This window comes from Aspergillus versicolor (assembly GCF_001890125.1).
Source record: "Aspergillus versicolor CBS 583.65 unplaced genomic scaffold ASPVEscaffold_16, whole genome shotgun sequence".
In the NCBI taxonomy this organism is placed as follows: domain Eukaryota; kingdom Fungi; phylum Ascomycota; class Eurotiomycetes; order Eurotiales; family Aspergillaceae; genus Aspergillus; species Aspergillus versicolor.
This window is the reverse complement of record NW_024467539.1, coordinates 113,291-130,991: the sequence shown is the minus strand read 5'-3', so window position 1 is coordinate 130,991 and position 17,701 is coordinate 113,291. Positions and strand designations below refer to the sequence as shown.

Here is a 17,701-nt window from a genome sequence, read left to right as displayed (position 1 = left end):
AGCTATAGAGACCATGCAAAGACTACTTATTCATTAAGCCCAGAGGGAGGATAAAAGTAGGAAGCGTTTCTACCGGTTGCGTCTACTTTGGTGATGTCATCCGGGAGGCAAAATGAATCCTATACAGTCCGGTGTATACAAGCGGGAATTGATAGAATACTCGTCAAAAAATTATGTGAGGACCATTATAGATACTAATATTAATGGTCAATAATTCTATTCAATTCAACTATGTTTTGTTGTATAAACGAGTTCCACATGTCGCTGTCCCTGTTCGATCATCGCCAGATGACTAATCGTTGTGCTATCCACATCATCAACTTGCTACGGGATCTTTGACTTCGTCCAGGAGACATGGCAAATCCTGGAGTTGACCCTCAAGTGCCTGACGAGCAGCGTCAGAATCAGAATGCTGCAGCTTCACCCGGTCCAGAATCACCAACTGCCACTTCGTCCTCCAGCAGGGGAACCGATTCTGCGGAAAAGAGCCATGAGCAGCAACAGGGCGCGACAAATGGCCAGACACCGTCCCAGACTGACCTTGAGAACTGCACCGGCCATTCTATTGAATCTGCAAGAGCCGACATCTGCAGGAAATACGTGTTAAAAGTCTGCCGAGCCCTCATTCTGTTTGGAGCTCCAACACACCGGCTGGAACAGTATGTCCATCACACTGGCGAAGCCCTTGGCCTGCATATTCAGTCGTTCTACATGCCGGGCTGCATGATCATGTCCTTCGACAACAAGGCACAGGAATCTATAGATCTTCAGATCGTTCGTTGCACGCAGGCGCTGAATCTCGCTAAGCTGCATGATCTGCACACGGTGTATAAGAATGTCATCCACAAGAAGACGACTGTTGAAGATGGCATAATGCAGATTGATGAGATCACTGACCAGCCAGAGTATTTTCCCCTCTGGTTTCGAGTGTTGGTTTACGGGTTAGCTTCGATGTGCATCGGCCCTGTGTCTTATAATGCGCAGCCGGTTGATCTGCCCATCATTTTCGTCTTGGGGAGCTTGATAGGCCTGTCGGAACTGGTGCTGGCTCCTAGGTCAGAGCTGTATGGCTACGTCTTTGAAACATGCGCTGCAATTCTGGCATCTTTCATCGGTCGCGCTTTCGGTTCGATCCACTGGGGCGAAGACCAGAGTTTCTGCTTTTCGGCCATTTCCCAAGCATCCATCGTGTTGATTCTGCCTGGCTTCGCAATAACCAGCAGTGCGCTGGAACTCCAGTCCAAGAACATGGTATCCGGCGCTGTGCGCATGGTGTATGCAATTGTATATACGCTGTTTCTCTCCTTTGGCTTCACAATCGGGATCACCATCTACGGCGCAATCCACCCCAATGCCACTTCCGAGACCCAGTGCCGAACCAACTACCCCGTCTGGTGGCCCATCGCCTTCGTGCTACCGTTTACCTTCTGCTACGTCATCGTCAATAAAGGGAATTGGAAGCAGATGCCACCTATGCTTGGTATCGCCCTGGCTGGATGGTGCGTCAACCACTTCTCGAATGAGCGTTTCGCGGCCGTGCCTACGCTTTCACAGGCGTTAGGCGCGTTGACTGTGGGCGTTCTTGCGAACCTTTATGCGCGAATTGAGCATGGAATGGCGGTTGCTCTGATGCACCCGGCAATTTACCTGCAGGTGCCTGGCAGTCTGGCTGCGTCGGGGAGTCTCATCAGTGGACTGATAAATGCGGACGCGCTCAATAAGAAAGGCAGTACGGATGCCCCCCGTGAAACGATCTTTTCAGACCTGAATGCCGGTTATACGATGGCTCAGATTGGGATCGCTATTACGGTTGGGTTGTCTATCAGCGTGCTGCTTGTATATCCAATGCGGAAAAAGGCGAGGAGCGGTATATTCAGTTTGTAAAATACATATATATTCCAGACCTGTTAATGCTGTCCATTATATCCACTAATTTGTAGCTGATTTATACCCCCCTCAACCCATTCCAGAGGCGCAACAAACGCCATCTGGCTCCATGAAAATAAGGTGTTTTTACCACCGAAGACAAAAACCTCGAAGCGTCCGGCAAAGTCCCCGTCTACCCAGACCCGACTACCCCCGATCACATCAGTGCGGACCGTAATATGGCTGTTTAGCGGTACGGTCACAGGCTCATGCGTAGACGATGTCTCGTTCGTCCAGATCCGACCAGGAAAGCCTGCGTCAAAGCCATCTGTCTCGTCAACAGAACGAAGCGGATAGTCCCAGCCGTCAGAAATAAATGTCAATGCGCCATCGGAAGACAGGGCTAGTGATGAATCGTTCGAAGAGAGAACGAATGGTCCGGTCACGTCTAGTTCCAGGGTGTAGTTCATCCCCTTGCTGCCGTATCCAAGATGCACCTTGCCTTCTTCACCAGCCTCGGCTGATCTCCATTGGACGTGGGCCTTCGATTCGCTGGGCTTAACATTCAAGTTCCGGTCAAGGTTCTGTGCAACGGCCTTCGATGTGAGCAGATCCATGGAAGAATCAAGGCTGGACAGGTCGAGCTTTGGCCCGCGGTTTCCAGACCACGACCGCGAAGCAACTGTCGGGATGCCATTGCGGATGGCATAGAAGGCTTCAAGCTGAGTAGTCGCATCAGGCCCATTATCATTCCAAGCAGCGAGAAGAGCGCCCTTGACAGGTTTCTGGTCCGGTTGCTCGGTGATGTTATACGGATTGAACAGGGCCGGCGACCACTGCCAGCCTTCTCGGTCAGCGAAATCGAGCACGCGCGAGTTGTTGAAGAAAGCAGGGTACGGCGCTGGAAGGATAGGCATGTGGTCGTTCTTTAGCGACATGTACGCCCACCAGTCCTCGGAGTTGATGAGTTCGTATCCGTCGTTGGCTAACTGCACCGGGTCGGACTGGCCGTACTGCCAGTGCTGGATGATGATGTCTTTAGAGATGGTGCGAGTTTCGGAGGGCTCGTATGTGCCCCAGATGCGCACGCGTTTTCCAGATTCCTGTTTCACGAACTCGGCCAGTTCGTTCACGAAGTCGATATAGTCGTCTGCTAGAGTTGGGTCGTACTCGTCGGCGCCGATGTTGACCTCTTTGGTATGGAACCAGGGGAGGAATTCCGCCCAGATGGACTTGACGAGGGGTACTGTATCTGGATGCGACAGGTTCAGTAGATCCTTCTTCGTATCTAAGGCCAATTCAGGCTTCCACTTTGTCAGGAAGAGACAGTGGCCGGGGGATTCGATTTCCGGGATGACTGTCACGCCCCGTTGCGCGCAGTGATGCTCGAGATCCTCATACTCGGCGCGCGAGAGGGTCTCGTTCGCTCTTTGGACGAGCTCCTGCAGGTCAGGATTCTCAGGATGAAGAGAGAACTGGGCGTAGACATCTTGCCAGGTCTCGTTGTGCCCGCGGTTCAGGGGGTAGTTGTCGCTGGTGTGGTAATGGAACTCCGACATCTTGAAGAACGAGGCATATGTACAGAGGTCTTTTAGGAATGAGGGAGAGTACCACTTTCGTCCGGCATCGAGGAGGAAACCTCTTGTCGCAAATGAGGGCGCATCGACAGTTCGGCCGGCAGATATGTGGCCGTCATTGATTATCAACAGCTGCAGTAGAGTGCGAGTTCCCCACCACATTCCTCGAGCTCCAGTCCCACGCACAAACACTCGATTCGATTTAATTTCGAGCTCGTATCCTTCCTCGGTCGGCTCGCCATTCTCATAAGTGAATGCACCGTCAGAGCTGCCAAGGAAGATGCCCGATCCGTGTTCTGGGAAGGCGTCGACGGCGCGCACAGTCCATGGATGTCCAGTCACCTCTTCCAGGTCCTGGCTGAATGTATCGGCAAATTCGATGGCAGAGGGCGGGATCAACGTCAACCCATTTTCGTCGCGATGCTGTGCAAAGTCATTGTAAATGTAGATTGTGTGGTCGACAGACGCAATATGGAAGCCATTACTGTCAGATGGAACCCAGTCTACTGGAGGAAGAGGCTGCAGGGCTGATGCCACCGCAGCTATTCCCAGGAGAACGATGGATAACATGGCGAGACCCCGTCTGCAATATTTCGGCGGGGATGTTTACTTTATACGAGCAGGTGTTGATTGCGGGGCGATGTTGCATTCTTGGGTCACAGATATGCATGCCAATCCATCCCTGTTCTGGATTCCTGCACGGACTTTCGATTAATTGAACAAGGGGTCAATAATTATAGAGAGCATAACAAGACCGGACAATTAATTGTATGCTGCTGTACCATGGAACCATCTTCGCGGATGTGCGGGGGACTGACGTGAGAATGACTGCATCGCCATCAGGGGCTATAAGAAGCCCGAAAGCCTCCATATAAGTCTCTATCATGTTGGGATAACTTGAATTAACCCAAAGAATATAATATTCGCATTACTACTCACCGCGATGACCGAGGACCCTTTCAACCAGATGGGTCCCTACAAGGCGTGAGTCTGAGTCTCTAATATGGGACGTAGCTAACAATATAGTGCCCTGCGCAAGCCCAGCATCTCCCAAACGGCCAGGGAGCACGCTCAGTCTGTTATTGATGACCTGGAGGGAAACCAGGCGGCCCAGGGCGCCCAGGATAAAGAATCCATCAGAAGGACCGCCGGATTGAAAGCGTACGTCTCTCTGTATATGCAGCAGTTGATTTTGTTGCTAATATCTGCAGTGCCATGTATGACCCTGATGCTGAAGGAAAGAAAACAAAAAAGCAAGGCGGCCATGCACCCCAGGAGTAACACTATTTGATTTATGTAAATATGTACGATGTAACAGTAAATTAACTTTAATTTGACGAGATGTTGCTTCCATCTTTATAAATAGACAATGAAGATACCAGGAATGCAGAATCACCAAGATCGAGGCACTCATAGTTCATTAGCAAACTGGAATGCTGATAAAAAGGAGACGGGCTGCAAGTCATGAACTACTTTCTAACCTGCCCATTTGATGTATACATATAGATTGAAGACAGTTACTCCGTTATATAGTCTATCTATCAAACCAACCTGGCTCCGATCACACTGGCTACTGAGAGCAGCTCCTCATCTTCGAATTGCCGTGCAACCACCTGAATCGAGCACGGTGCATTTTCAAACTGGCCGGGATCATCTGGACACTGTTAATACCGTTCGGCTTCAAATGGAGCCCAACTTACAGTTTGCATCCACCGAATCCAACACCGGATCAACCTTTCCATACGGAATCACGCAAGCAGGCCACTGGCAATGTCAGCAAACAATCAGAAACGATAGATATCAACCTACATCGACTAAATTCCACACAACCGTATATGCCGGATGGCCGTAAGTATCATGAGCACCGGCGGTCTTTCGATGCCCCGGCATGACGATCGCATCCAGACCGTTATCCCGCCAAATCTGCTTCCATCGAGAAACAAAGCCAGCGCGCTGAGCGTTGAGGTCGAAGATATCGTCTACTGTATATTTTTTGTCCCAAAGATCCGGCAGACTGTCCTTCAAGGAGGGAACTTCCGGTTCACCGCTTGCATGGATATGCGTGTAATGGGTACTGTTCGGGTCCAACGCGAACATATTAAAGGCCAGTGCTGCTGCATCAGAGATTGATGGAACATCTTTTAGTATCTTGATTGTATGGCCGTCCCTTTTCAGAGCCTCGACAGCTGCATTAAGTGTGCGCAGCACAGACGGTTGGAATGGATATACCGGGTCCTCTCCGACGACCCCGATGGTCAATGGACCCTCCGTTACAGTAGGAGACGGCCTCCAAGGCACAGCCAATGCAGTCGGATCCCTATTCCAAGGCTTCTCCGCCATGACCGTATCCATGAACAGCTTCAGATCGCGGAACGTAGTCGCCAGTGGCCCCGCGCACGCAGCGACACCAGGACTGCCCTTGCGCGCCCCAGACCCCTGGCCGCTATCTGGAATCCGACCGACCGTGGGTTTGAAGCCGAACCCTCCGCAGCAGAGTGCTGGGATGCGGATTGACCCGGCGACGTCTGTCCCAACGCCCAGGATGGAGCCTCGCATGGCTATCAAGGCGCCTTCGCCTCCGCTGCTGCCGCCGGCTCCGAGGCTGGGGTTATGCGGGTTCAGGACTCGACCAAAAATATTGTTGTGCGAGTCGGCGGACTACACTTGTTAGATACTTGTGATTGAAATACTTAGAGACGTACCATCATGGTCTGGGGGATGTTGGTCTTGACGTAGAGAACGGCACCGAGCTCGAGCAAAATGTCCACCAACGGTGCGTTGCTTGCTGCTGTGGACTTGCCGAAATACGAGACAAACCCGATAGTGGTTTCGTGTCCTTTGACATTGAACGCGTCCTGTTCATTCAGCTTTTGCCCGTTTATTCTGGCAGGAGTCTGACCTTGAGGCTGATCGGCAGGCCGTGGAAGGGTCCCTTGACCTTGCCAGTCTTTGCAAAGTACTCGTCCAGCTCTTTAGCACGGGCAATTGCTTCGTCGAAGAATGTCTCAGTTAGACATTGTACCTAGAAGTATTAGCGACGCATATCTAGGTAAATCGAAACTCACCAGCTGCTGCGCGATCGCTGCTCGCTTGCAAAAGGCCACCGTAACTTCCAGGGCAGTGAATTTGGCCGTAGATATAGCCTTGAGCAGCTCGACAGCGTCATATTTCTCGGTGATCTCAAGTTCTCTGGCAGATAGAAGGCCACACTCTCTAGGCACATGGAGCACGCTGGCGGTGGATGTTTCGCTAACGCCCTCTGTATACTTAGACGCCAATTTCCACTCAGCCGGGATTTTCTTTGCAGCCTCTTCTCTCTTTTTGGCGGCTATTGCCTGCCATGGCTCAGACGGGGCATTAGAGATAGTCATTGTGGATTGGTTTTGTTGTCGCTACCAACAAGGGGTGGCTCTCGTGCCCGATTTAAACCCCAAGGCAGCCCAAAAAAGGCTGTACGACGCAAACACCTGGAATCCCTGCTCGGCATTTGGAGGAAAAGCCACATTCAAAACACGCCGGCTGTGAGGCGAATCAGAAGTGGCTGCAGCAGGACATCTTCAGCAGTATGCGGGGTTGCTCCAATATCACGTTCGGACCATCCGATCACACGTCACATTCAGATTACTGGTTAATACGGATCCAGTGTTGCATAAATTCGGATATTCTATCGGTAAATAGAGTGAACATATGCCGATCAGATCCTCCTTGCCCCCGGCTGCAACAGAGCCATCTTGCGATACCGACTCGCTGTCCACATACGCATCCTCTTTCCATATAAGATCATTGGAATACTTGTCAACATTGTCCCCGTTGCAATACACGCCACTGCAATGAACATATTCAACAGCCCTGTGGCCTCGATCCACGGCGTGAGCACAAACACGATAACCATGGAGAGGGCGTTGCGCACGAATGCAACGCCAACCAGGGCGTCTCCGACAATCTACCCCGGTTAGCTTATCGTAGTCTTCATTTACAGTAGTATAGGGCATTACCTCTTGATAGCAGTCGGCGACGTATGTAAGAGCACAGGCCCCGGTGCAGAAGAATGCAAAGCCAAAGATACCGCTCCCTAAAGCGAGGGACCACCATGGCCAGCCCTGCATCTGTTAGAAACATCGGAGTACAGTGAAAGTGGACTGACCTTAGCTATTCCGACGCCGAAAATAAGTATTCCCAGCGGTGTCGCAAAGATCGCCGGTATACAGAGATGTAGACGCGTTTCTGGCTCAAAAGTCCCGTTGTTTCGCTTCGCCCGCCAAAGGATATACCAGTCATTGATGGGCCCTCCCAAGGCAGCCCCAAATATACCGCCGATGAAGGGGGGTAAATTGAACAGGCCGATCTGCGAAGAGTTGTATTCGTACGGGGCGTAGGAAAGGTACGACGACTGAGTCGTGACGATGACGGAGAACCACGACAAGAAGGTGCCCCAGACCAGAGCTGTGAAGGAAACAGCAGGAAAGCCCACAAGGACGAGTATCGGGCGTTTCACGTTCTCCATCAGCGAGTTGTCTGTCCTGGTTATGAATGCCATTCGCTCGCGGTAAGACTTTTTCCTGAAGCCATCCCCCGACTCTACACTCGGAGAGAGGGCTACACCTTGGACCTTGCCTTTCTTAGGAGAGGCTGCGTCTACTTCTACCTCTTTTGTGGCTTCTCCCGGCTGGGAAATAAAAGTTGGGATGTATTTGCTTTCCTCGAAGAAGAAAACAAACAATACAAGGTTGATGCCCAGCATAATAGTTGTCCACCACCAGATCCACCTCCAGCCCTGCGCGGTGGCACAGTAGCCGGCAGCAACGGGGGCAAGGTATGCGCCGGCACTTACCATCATGTTATAGAAGGCATTGGCAGAGGCCCGCTGGTGTACAAAGAAGACGTCTACAATAGTCATCTGCACCAGCGCCTCGCTGACGGCACCGGCAAGACCACTCACGGCATTAACGGCGAGCAGCTCTCCAGTTGAGTTCACCCTGGCATTCCAAATGGCCGTAGCGAACTGGACTGTTGTACTGAGAATGTAAATCGGACGACGACCGTACTTGATCGCGAATGGGATGAAGAATATACACCCGACTGCCAGGCCGGCCAGGTTGAGAGCAAATGAATTGTTAAGATTCGCCCAGGAGAGACCGACTTCAGCATTCATCTGAATCCATACAACCGTTCCGATATCCAGCAAGACGAAGCTTGCCAGAGTATAGAAACTGGCAATGGCAAAGTTGACTGTCTTGCGGGGTTTTGACCAGTTCTAAGCCCGTCAGTCTCGTCTTCACAGCATTTGGACACGTACCACGTACCAAAGGATCATTTGGGTCGTCTGTTGGAGTGGGCTCAGGAAGAATAGCATTAGATTCGTCATTTTCTGTGTCCAAGTTAGAATCACTTCATTATCAAACCCTGCGAAACCTACCGTCCCGGATGATGACAGTGCCTGGGGTCTCGTTAACCAATGGCCCATCCATGTTGGCTCTTAGCAGGATACAATAGAATAGAGAATAGGTGTCAGGATACAGCTTCTGCGGTAGGTTCCTTTTTAACCATCGCATCCTATCTGCCTTGATAGGAAACCGCTACTATATCTGGTATAGCCACAGTAACTCCAATATTTCCCCGCATTATCTACCACCAATGACAATACTATAACGGCCGGCGTATTCCTGCCTGGTCAGCTGGCACGGCGTGTCTGCTAGTCCAAACAGAGAATCTGCTGGCGAGGGCAGGAAGTTGGGGAGTTTGGGGGTCCGAGTCTCTGCTGCTCATAAACAGCATCACGCTTTTCATTAATTGCAGAGTGCCCAATATCTAATTCACACCGCAGCGAGCGGGATTGATTGACCGCTTTTCTGGATTATGCTGTGACATCCTTCCCTTGCCGATGATGCCTGCGAGGCCCTGTCCGCTGCCAAACATGCAGATGGTGTGTTGGATCTCTCAGCATGGAGTGGTGTTTATCAACGGGTGAACTGTTGAGAACCGCAAAAACCCTCAAAAGCAACCATCTTTGTCCGCCAAGGGGATGCCCTGGCTCATGGTCATAAAAGATTATTTGTTTTTGCATTCTCTGATGTTCTCCTCAAACAAATTGTGCCACCACCCTGAGCCTCAGCCGCCTCCTGGCCCCACTCACAAGGGAATCACAATCCTTGCAAACAGCTAAGCCTTGTCAAGGCTGACTTCTTAAAGCAGTCCCAAGCCCGGGCTGTATTACAGCATATTCGGCGGTATTATTTGCATACTGAAAGTGCATGATTCCGGCAAATTGGGACAAGTTCTAGTTACTGGATACTCCATACATTTACCCAGTCTTGTTGTAGCTACAAGTCCGGGGTGTATTAAAGGCCACTGAGGGACGTGGTATGTTAATCTATGCCGCTTAAAAGACGAGGCTGTGGGGGTATCGGGCTCTTTTCTTTTTCTTTTTCTTTTTTTGTTTTGTGGCTGTGTAGAGGCTGGTTTCCTCCTCAATCCCCGCTCCGACGCATTCACAGGACGCTTTTCTCGTTTCTCTCCCTTTAGAATTTCATTGATCTAGCAGACGAGCAGCTTCTTGTCTACCATGTCATCTCAGCGAATGTGGATAGCTATCTTCATTGGAATCTATATACTCGTCACCAACGTTGGTGCGCAGGCATCAATTTCGAATTCTACTGGTAGCAACCCAGGTTGTTACAGCTTTTGCCGTGCGTATTCACTATTGCCCACGCTTAATACACGCACTCTCAACCGACCAAAATAGTAGAACTTACCACTCAGCACTATTAGGCTTCATATCGTTAGGGGTCGGGTCACAGGGGCTCTGCAACGAATCGGCTTCCGTGGGCGGCCTCTTCCTTGACAACTTCGAATCCTGCGCCGACTGTGTCCGAGAGAATGGCGGGCTCAGCTTGGCATTCAATAGAAGCGACGCGGAAAATGTCCAGAAGCTGGTGACAGCGTGTCAAACTCTTTTCCCGGGGAATTACACTGTGTTAGCTTCGGCCATGTCTGTTATTAGTAAATATGGTGGGCTCGGAACAATGACGACTGCCGCTGGACACTCTACTATGCCCGCCACGAGCCCATCGGTGACAATGGCACCAACAGACTCGTCTTCTGGTAGCACTGCCGATGAGAGCCCACATTCAAATAGCAGAGCATGGATTGCTGGCGCTGTCGCTGGGCCTATTGCGGGTGTTTCCCTAGCTGTCATCGCCGTCTTTACCGCGATCAAAAGAGCCCACCGGCGCCAGAATATAAACACCGTTACAACTGCCGATAAGGGAATTGGTTATTTGTATGGAAAATCGGAGCTATCAGCCGAACCACGGGAACTGCATGAGCTCGAGGCTCGGGATGCCGTGGAAACAACTGCCAATATACCTCCCCAAGAATTGGGCTCTACGGAAATAGCAGAACTGCATGCCCATGAGGGACGCTGACTGAGCATGAGCTATTGCATATATGCTATATGCCTCCTAATGGCGACGTGAAATCCGGGGACGAAGTAACCTCGCATTTCGGTCTGTGGCCCACGCACGGTTGGCCTAGTAGTTCTTGTGGTGTGGCGTTAATCAACAGTTCAAGTGGAATGAAAATATAGTTTGTGGCCTCCACGCCTGCTGCCCAGGGACTGTGAAAGTTATAGTTTTATTCTCCGATTATCGCTCTCAACACCAGAATACGTCCAATATGTATTCATACGGCCTTCAGAAGAAGTTGCCGCAATTCTTGAGGACTGGCTCCAACAACCTGGTCCAGCTTATTTCCGTTTTGGAAGGTTGCAAACGTTGGCAAGGATCGGATTCCCAATTCACTGGCGATTTGGTCGTTCTCGTCGATATTGACCTTGGCAAAGGTGATGCTGGCAAACTCTGACTCCGAGGCCATTTTCTCGAAGACGGGGCTGATCATGCGGCAGGGACCGCACCAGGAAGCCCAGAAGTCGATGACAACAACGTTTCCTGAATTAATTAAGTCCTGGAACTGCTTGAAACTGCAGGAGAGTATCAGTGGCAGTCGGTGTTTACCGGCGAATTATGGACTCTTACCTTTCGATAACGGTAACAGACATGGTTAGAGGTGGCAGCACGGCTTTCGTTGTTAGGAACGGAAAAAGAGTGCTGTCACTATTTCAGGGAGGAATAGCGATAGAAGGGGTTTTCAGTGGGACCTTATATTTTATAGCGTCTGCTTGTCCGGATTTGGCGTGATGGCGGCATTATGAATGGATCACTTGGTGGAACCTGCTGCATGCAGTTCATTCCGCGTGTCGTTCACAAGAAATGACACGTTGTCTGCTGTTGAAATCGATGGCACTCCATCTGCAATAGGACTCCATGAATCATCGATTGTTTGATAGGGTTTATCCTCGACGCCAAGCAGAAACCCTAATCACTGGATGTGCTTGAATCTGGGCGTGTGGTATTTCTTTGTATGCAGCGTCTATCCTGTATGTAAAGGTGATTCACCCTCTTCCGATCGGTTGGAGTGCGGTTAAGCGATGGGAAGCGATTCGCTCATCGGATCCAGCACTTGATGTTCATGTTATCCGAGCCGATGATGCTCGCATAGCACTGAATCATTGTATATATCCAGCTAGTCTTGCATCCTCAATAGAATACATTTTCATCGTCAACATGCTACACTCCTTGTACAGCGCCCGCGCTCTAACTGTCCTCTCAGTCCTGTCTATCCTCGCACTCTCCCATGCAGCAGTTAGCAATCAGACACTGGCCCGCAATGGTGACGGCCCATTCAAGTACTATCGCATCACAGCTTTAACCAGCCTCGGCGATGGTACTGTGCTGGCCTCTTTCGACGGGCGCCCAGACGGCGCAGACGCCCCGTCACCGAATTCAATCCTCCAGCGACGCAGCACAGACAATGGCGAGACCTGGGGAGATCTGACCTACATTGCGAAAGGCCAGCCCGGCTCAGGAGGGGTCCAGAAGTACGGATTCAGCGATCCAAGCTACGTGGTCGATAGCGGCAAGGGGACAGTATTCAACTTGCACGTCTTCTCGAAGGATCAGGGTTTCCCGAACAGTGTCCTCGGCAATAATGACACGGATGTTGATGTGCTCAGCGCCGAGGTGTCCTTGTCCACCGATGGAGGACTCAGTTGGTCGACTGACCCTGATAATCAGCCTAACCTGCCACCGGTGGCGTCCGACAAGGATGGGGCTCCGCCGTTGATTACAACCGCTATAAAGCCTGTCGGTGCCACCGTCGATGGTGTTGACAATGTTGGCGGCGTGCTGGGGGCATTCGCTACGTCTGGACAAGGCATCCAGCTCAAATATGGCAAATATGCTGGACGACTGGTGGTACCGTTTGTTGGCCGTGTAATTCAGTCGGATGGATCGACTGCTGCTCAGGCGTATAGTGTCTACAGCGACGACAGCGGCGGTACGTGGCAGATGGGCACACCTGTCGGTACAGGCATGGATGAGAACAAGGTAGTTGAGCTCTCGAATGGAACGGTGATGCTGAATTCGCGACCAGGTGACGGTAGTGGATATCGCAAGGTCGCGTTATCCAACGATGGAGGCATAACCTACTCGGACCTAAGGACTGAGACTCAGTTGCCGGACCCGGGGTGCAATGGGGCTATTACGCGGATGCACCCTAACGCTGAGCAAGGATCGGACCTGGCTCGAATACTCCTCTTCACGAATGCGAATAACCAGGAGTCGCGGGTAAATGGGACCGTGAGGTATTCGTGTGACGATGGGAACACCTGGTCTGCTGGCAAGGTATTTAGCCCTGGAGCAACGGCCTATTCAACAATCACTGCACTAGAAAGCGACAAGTTCGGAATCTTCTACGAGGGGCTGGATAACGAGCTGGTCCTTCTTCAAGTGGATGTGGACTGGCTCGAGGTTTCTTGTTAGCAATCGTATTTTTGTCTTGTAATTCATCATCCTTCTAGTTGTTGATTAAGCTACTGTCTAAGGTACATATTCGTTCTAGCTGCATAGGCCCGGATACAGAGAGATTGAACCTTGCACCACCGCTTGTAAGCATCAGCACCGATCACGTATGGGTTGGCCATATTACATCCCCTGTCGCCGCACTCGCGATGCGCCAAAAGATCAAGGTGATACAGGCTACGGTCTCTCCCTTGATGGTTCCCTATGAGAACCTCGACATTGTGCTGACCCGCCAACCCGCTGAACCGGTCGAACGAGGCCACCTGCTGGGTGAGGCTTTCTTCCGTTTTCGAAAAGCCCATGCCGCCGTATAATGCTGCCACAAACCTCTCGCCGCTTTGGAGGTCTTTGACTGGGAAGATCCACGAGATTGTGCCCTCCGTGTGGCCAGGGGTCTCGTAGAAAGTAAGAGTCAGGTTACCCAGTGTCAGACGATCTCCGTCGCTGACAGTCTGAGCTTTCTCGTTCTTGCGAGGGCCCAGGTCATCCTCGGCCATTGCCTCCCAGGCCTTTGCTGAAGCCATAATAGGGACATTGTACTTGTCCTGGAGATACTTGGCGCCGCCGTAGTGGTCAAAGTGCTCATGGCTGATCAGCACATACTTGATATCTTTTCCAGAGTAGCCGAACTTTTCGATTCCGGGGATTATTATGTTCTCTGCCTCCTCTGCCGAAGCCAGTGTGTCGAATATGACGAGCCCGTCGCCTGTGTCATATGCCCAGGAGGACCACGCTACCTGGCCGACAAAATAAAGGCCAGAAAATACTTCAGTCGCCGGTACGAACCCATTAGACTGGGAGAGTCTGTCCGATTCGGAATACACGGGTAGGGAGCTGCAGTCGCGGGCGAAGTATGGATCTGTGACGGTCAGTCCTCTACTAGTCAAACGCAGTGAGTTGCGTACATATATCCTGCTGGGCCAGGTCTCGTGCCTCAGCCAGATACTTTGTCACATTGGCTTTTTGTTCATCTGGGAAAGACGTGTAGTTCGTGTAATCCGTGAAGTAATACTCCTGCCGAAGCCCTTCGGTTATATCGGCAGCGGACGCTCTTTTCTCGAGACAACAAAAGGCTGGAGTAACTAAGGGAAGAAGAGAGAAGAACTTCATGATGTGTGACCTAGACAAGGATATCTACGAGCCAACGTTCAACAGTTTGTTTTGTAATATCCCAGCTTCAGCCGGGTAGGATGAGGTCTATTTATTAAGAGAGCTCCCATATCCGGTGCCGGCTACCTCAGTCGATCTCACAGGACCAGATAGGAAGTAGATTGCCTGCGTATATTCAGGATAAGGGCATACCGCGGATAATGCCCTGTCCCCACCTCTTGACAGAGGAGGGGTGGGGAGCGCGGGGAAGCCAAGGCAGTTAAAATGCGGAGAGAAGGGGTACATTCAGTGCAATATGCGAACTTATAATGCGGTGGCTAGAGAATTATGCGGAAAAGCAGGAGTTCCTGGGTTTGATGGCGGATTTGGGCGGATTCGCTCAGTATGGACGGATATTTATCCTTACATCCCAGCCGTGATTAAAGTATATATCAGCCACATCATTGCTCCGGCAGTTAATATAGGCTAGTTTACATTGTTCATTATGCGGATGCATGACGACGAGTAATACTAAGGTCTTCATTAGGTAAATGAAGCTCTCGTCTCATACCTCGAGACGCAAGATACGCAGCAATCCCATTCTCCTGCACGGTTGTTTGAGTTAAGGAATCCTTCCGATCGAGTGGATCCTGGATAGGAACAGCACAGCCCAAGCAGGAGTCTGGGCGAGATCGAGCAGAGATCCGAAGTTCAGCCGATAGCATGCAATCGTGAATCGTGATCCTTCCAGGATTGAAGAATGATGGCTTCGCCAGTGGGACGGCAGAGAGTCGCACATCTCAATAACAGCTCCACACAACCACACCGGTGACTGGCTGTCAGACTTCGCAGACATCGGATGGCCCCGACTCCCTCTTCAAGCCATGCTGGAAAGAGTTTAGCAGACGATAGGACTCCACTTGGGGCACCTTTACTCTGCGTCAAGTGCGGATAGCCTCACTCTAGCTGCCTTGGGCAGGCGGAAGATGCCACCAAGGGCGGGGCGTCCGCTCGGTGCTCCAAAACGGTCGCCGAGGGGCCAGAAACTCCAATCGAGGATGCACACGCTGTTCACAAGTGGAGAAACCTCAGATGTTGTTTGAAGCCATTGGGTGTCGGGGGGGAAGACGGGATAGAGTGGAATCCAAGCTCCAAACGGTCCCCCGCGGTCGAGATAGCGGTATGAGCTATTTGGAATTCCTTTTCTCGTGCGAGCTCGTCCTCGAGCTCATTCTGTCTGCTTCGTCCTCAGACTCAGTTCACCCTTCACCAGATTCCAGAGATGGCCTCCCCATTTGACTTCATCGTCGTCGGCAGTAAGCATCCTACCTACATCACCAATCGAGCTACAATCCAGATATTAATCTTTTCAAGGCGGCCCGGCTGGCAGTACCGTCGCCTCCAAGCTCGCCAATTCCCCCAAGGCACCAACAGTCCTCCTCCTCGAGGCCGGCGGACCTAATGCAGACCCTAACCTCCGCGTCGACGGCCAGCGCTGGCTAACCTTCCAGAATAAAGACATGAACTGGGGATACAAGACCACACCGCAGGAGCACTGCAACAACCGCGAGATCGACTACTCGCGCGGCCGTGGCATGGGTGGCTCTAGCGCCATCAACTTCGGCGTGTACAGCGTCGGCGCCCGGGACGACTACAATGAGTGGGCACGCCTCGTCGACGACGATAGCTTCGCCTGGGAGCCCGTGCAGGCGCGGTTCAAGGCACTCGAGACGTTCCATTCAGGCGTCCCAGCTGGTCTGGATGCGAAGTATGCGGCGCCTGCGGCCGGTGACCATGGCAGCGCGGGCCCGCTGCATGTGGGCTTTGCGCAGGAGTGGGAGCGCGACCTGCCCGAGCTGCTGGATGTCTTCGAGCAGGCTGGGTTTCCGCTCAACCCGGACCATAACTCGGGCAATCCGATTGGGATGTCGGTGTTGATTAACTCGGCTGCCAATGGGCGTCGCTCGACGGCGGCGGATCTGCTGCAGCCCCAGCCGGCCAATCTGACGGTTATCACGAATGCGCCGGTGCAGCGGCTGGTGCTGGAGGGGAAGAAGGCAGTCGGTGTTGAAGCGGATGGAACAAAATGTATGTCCTCTCCCTGCTTTTTGGAGTTGCAGCTAATGTATATCAGACTACGCCGCAAAAGAAGTCGTCCTGTGCGCTGGATCGCTGGAGGACCCCCGGATCCTAATGCACTCTGGTATTGGGCCTGCGAAGCAGCTTGAAGAGTTCAATATCCCCGTCGTACAGGACGCCCCTGCCATCGGACAGGCCTTGAAGGACCACTGCTTCGTGCCCATCGTGAACACTCGCGTCGAGAACAGCACCCAGCGCAAGGAATTCTACGGCGACGAGGAAGCCATGGCCAGCGCCCTGGAGCAATGGAAGAAGGACGGATCAGGCCCATGGTCAAAATTCGCATGCGAACTGGGCATTGGGTGGTTCAAGCTCGACCGCCTGACTTCGTCTGCTGAATTCCAGGCCCTTCCTGAAGACCAGAAGCGTTTCCTCTTGCAGACGACAGTCCCGCACTACGAGGTCCTCACGCATTTCCCCATCCACTGGTTCATTCCTGGGTTTGCCAAGGAGGCTCTCAACTACTCCTGCCTGCTTGTCTTCCTCTTCAACAGCCAGGTTAACGGGGAGGCTGTCCTGCAGTCCGCAGACCCTAATACGCCGCTCAAGTTCGACCCCAAGTTCCTGTCGCACCCCTTTGACCGCCGCGCGGCAATCGAGTCTCTGCGTGATTCGCTGCGTATCGCGCAGTATGATGGCTACACGAAGGATAATGTGCAGCAGCTGGCTGGGCCAAAGTCTGACTCGGACGAGGATCTGCTGGAGTACTGGCGCGAGAATATCTCGTCCAGCTGGCATATGACGGGAACGGTGAAGATGGGCAAGCCGGGTGATGCAGAGGCGGTCGTCGACAAGGACTTCCGCTTGATCGGGATTGAGAACCTGCGAGTTGCCGATATGAGTGTCGTTCCGGTGCTGTCGAACTGCCACGTTCAGGCTGTGGCGTATGTGACTGGGGCTACAGCTGCGGATAAGCTGATCAGGGAATACCAGTTAGACACTGCTGGAGCTGCTGGCGTCGGAAAGCTATAGCTTGCAAATCAAAGGAACTGAATCCGAGACTGTATGTAATGCATGGAAATTGGCAGGATGCATTGAACTTGATAGAGGTATACCCAACGCCCGTTCGTTAGCTATTGGTACTGTTTGATATCCAACCTTTGACCCTATAAA

At 52.0% G+C, this 17,701-nt stretch overlaps 10 protein-coding genes across 10 annotated transcripts; 5 read left to right on the top strand and 5 right to left on the bottom strand.

The window, feature by feature from the left end:
* Positions 1-354: 354 nt before the first annotated feature.
* On the top strand, positions 355-1,884 carry ASPVEDRAFT_144666 (threonine/serine exporter family protein; the record flags this gene model as incomplete). The annotated part of the gene is made up of 1 exon (XM_040808006.1): positions 355-1,884. The coding sequence occupies one exon, from the start codon at positions 355-357 to the stop codon at positions 1,882-1,884; it is 1,530 nt and encodes a 509-aa protein (XP_040674274.1).
* ASPVEDRAFT_47661 (beta-N-acetylhexosaminidase) lies at positions 1,837-4,024 on the bottom strand. The gene has a single exon (XM_040813833.1). It carries the CDS (start codon positions 4,011-4,013, stop codon positions 1,908-1,910), a length of 2,106 nt encoding a protein of 701 aa, XP_040674273.1. The 5' UTR covers positions 4,014-4,024; the 3' UTR covers positions 1,837-1,907.
* A 284-nt stretch (positions 4,025-4,308) lies between these two features.
* On the top strand, positions 4,309-4,847 carry ASPVEDRAFT_156148 (Con-6 family protein). The gene is made up of 3 exons (XM_040808506.1): positions 4,309-4,427; positions 4,470-4,604; positions 4,655-4,847. The coding sequence occupies exons 1-3, from the start codon at positions 4,387-4,389 to the stop codon at positions 4,722-4,724; spliced, it is 246 nt and encodes an 81-aa protein (XP_040674272.1). The 5' UTR covers positions 4,309-4,386; the 3' UTR covers positions 4,725-4,847.
* Positions 4,829-6,893, bottom strand: ASPVEDRAFT_47659 (uncharacterized protein). The gene is made up of 6 exons (XM_040813832.1): positions 6,509-6,893; positions 6,343-6,465; positions 6,146-6,298; positions 5,253-6,101; positions 5,144-5,207; positions 4,829-5,097 (listed from the first exon to the last, which is right to left on the bottom strand). The coding sequence occupies exons 1-6, from the start codon at positions 6,812-6,814 to the stop codon at positions 4,985-4,987; spliced, it is 1,608 nt and encodes a 535-aa protein (XP_040674271.1). The 5' UTR covers positions 6,815-6,893; the 3' UTR covers positions 4,829-4,984.
* A 159-nt stretch (positions 6,894-7,052) lies between these two features.
* ASPVEDRAFT_47658 (uncharacterized protein) lies at positions 7,053-9,129 on the bottom strand. Its single transcript, XM_040813831.1, has 5 exons — positions 8,860-9,129; positions 8,747-8,811; positions 7,588-8,697; positions 7,439-7,543; positions 7,053-7,386 (listed from the first exon to the last, which is right to left on the bottom strand). Exons 1-5 carry the CDS (start codon positions 8,909-8,911, stop codon positions 7,138-7,140), a joined length of 1,581 nt encoding a protein of 526 aa, XP_040674270.1. The 5' UTR covers positions 8,912-9,129; the 3' UTR covers positions 7,053-7,137.
* A 627-nt stretch (positions 9,130-9,756) lies between these two features.
* Positions 9,757-11,134, top strand: ASPVEDRAFT_402047 (uncharacterized protein). Its single transcript, XM_040812084.1, has 2 exons — positions 9,757-10,129; positions 10,212-11,134. The coding sequence occupies exons 1-2, from the start codon at positions 10,006-10,008 to the stop codon at positions 10,865-10,867; spliced, it is 780 nt and encodes a 259-aa protein (XP_040674269.1). The 5' UTR covers positions 9,757-10,005; the 3' UTR covers positions 10,868-11,134.
* ASPVEDRAFT_401998 (thioredoxin family protein) lies at positions 10,996-11,781 on the bottom strand. Its single transcript, XM_040812082.1, has 2 exons — positions 11,477-11,781; positions 10,996-11,421 (listed from the first exon to the last, which is right to left on the bottom strand). The coding sequence occupies exons 1-2, from the start codon at positions 11,497-11,499 to the stop codon at positions 11,124-11,126; spliced, it is 321 nt and encodes a 106-aa protein (XP_040674268.1). The 5' UTR covers positions 11,500-11,781; the 3' UTR covers positions 10,996-11,123.
* Positions 11,782-12,064: 283 nt separating this feature from the next.
* ASPVEDRAFT_156144 (sialidase family protein) lies at positions 12,065-13,321 on the top strand (the record flags this gene model as incomplete). Its single annotated transcript, XM_040808505.1, has 1 exon — positions 12,065-13,321. The coding sequence occupies one exon, from the start codon at positions 12,065-12,067 to the stop codon at positions 13,319-13,321; it is 1,257 nt and encodes a 418-aa protein (XP_040674267.1).
* Positions 13,322-13,371: 50 nt separating this feature from the next.
* Positions 13,372-14,470, bottom strand: ASPVEDRAFT_89720 (MBL fold metallo-hydrolase; the record flags this gene model as incomplete). Its single annotated transcript, XM_040818675.1, has 2 exons — positions 13,372-14,219; positions 14,266-14,470. The coding sequence occupies 2 exons, from the start codon at positions 14,468-14,470 to the stop codon at positions 13,372-13,374; spliced, it is 1,053 nt and encodes a 350-aa protein (XP_040674266.1).
* A 1,243-nt stretch (positions 14,471-15,713) lies between these two features.
* Positions 15,714-17,651, top strand: ASPVEDRAFT_179903 (GMC family oxidoreductase). Its single transcript, XM_040808849.1, has 3 exons — positions 15,714-15,765; positions 15,824-16,537; positions 16,584-17,651. The coding sequence occupies exons 1-3, from the start codon at positions 15,732-15,734 to the stop codon at positions 17,558-17,560; spliced, it is 1,725 nt and encodes a 574-aa protein (XP_040674265.1). The 5' UTR covers positions 15,714-15,731; the 3' UTR covers positions 17,561-17,651.
* Positions 17,652-17,701: the final 50 nt, after the last annotated feature.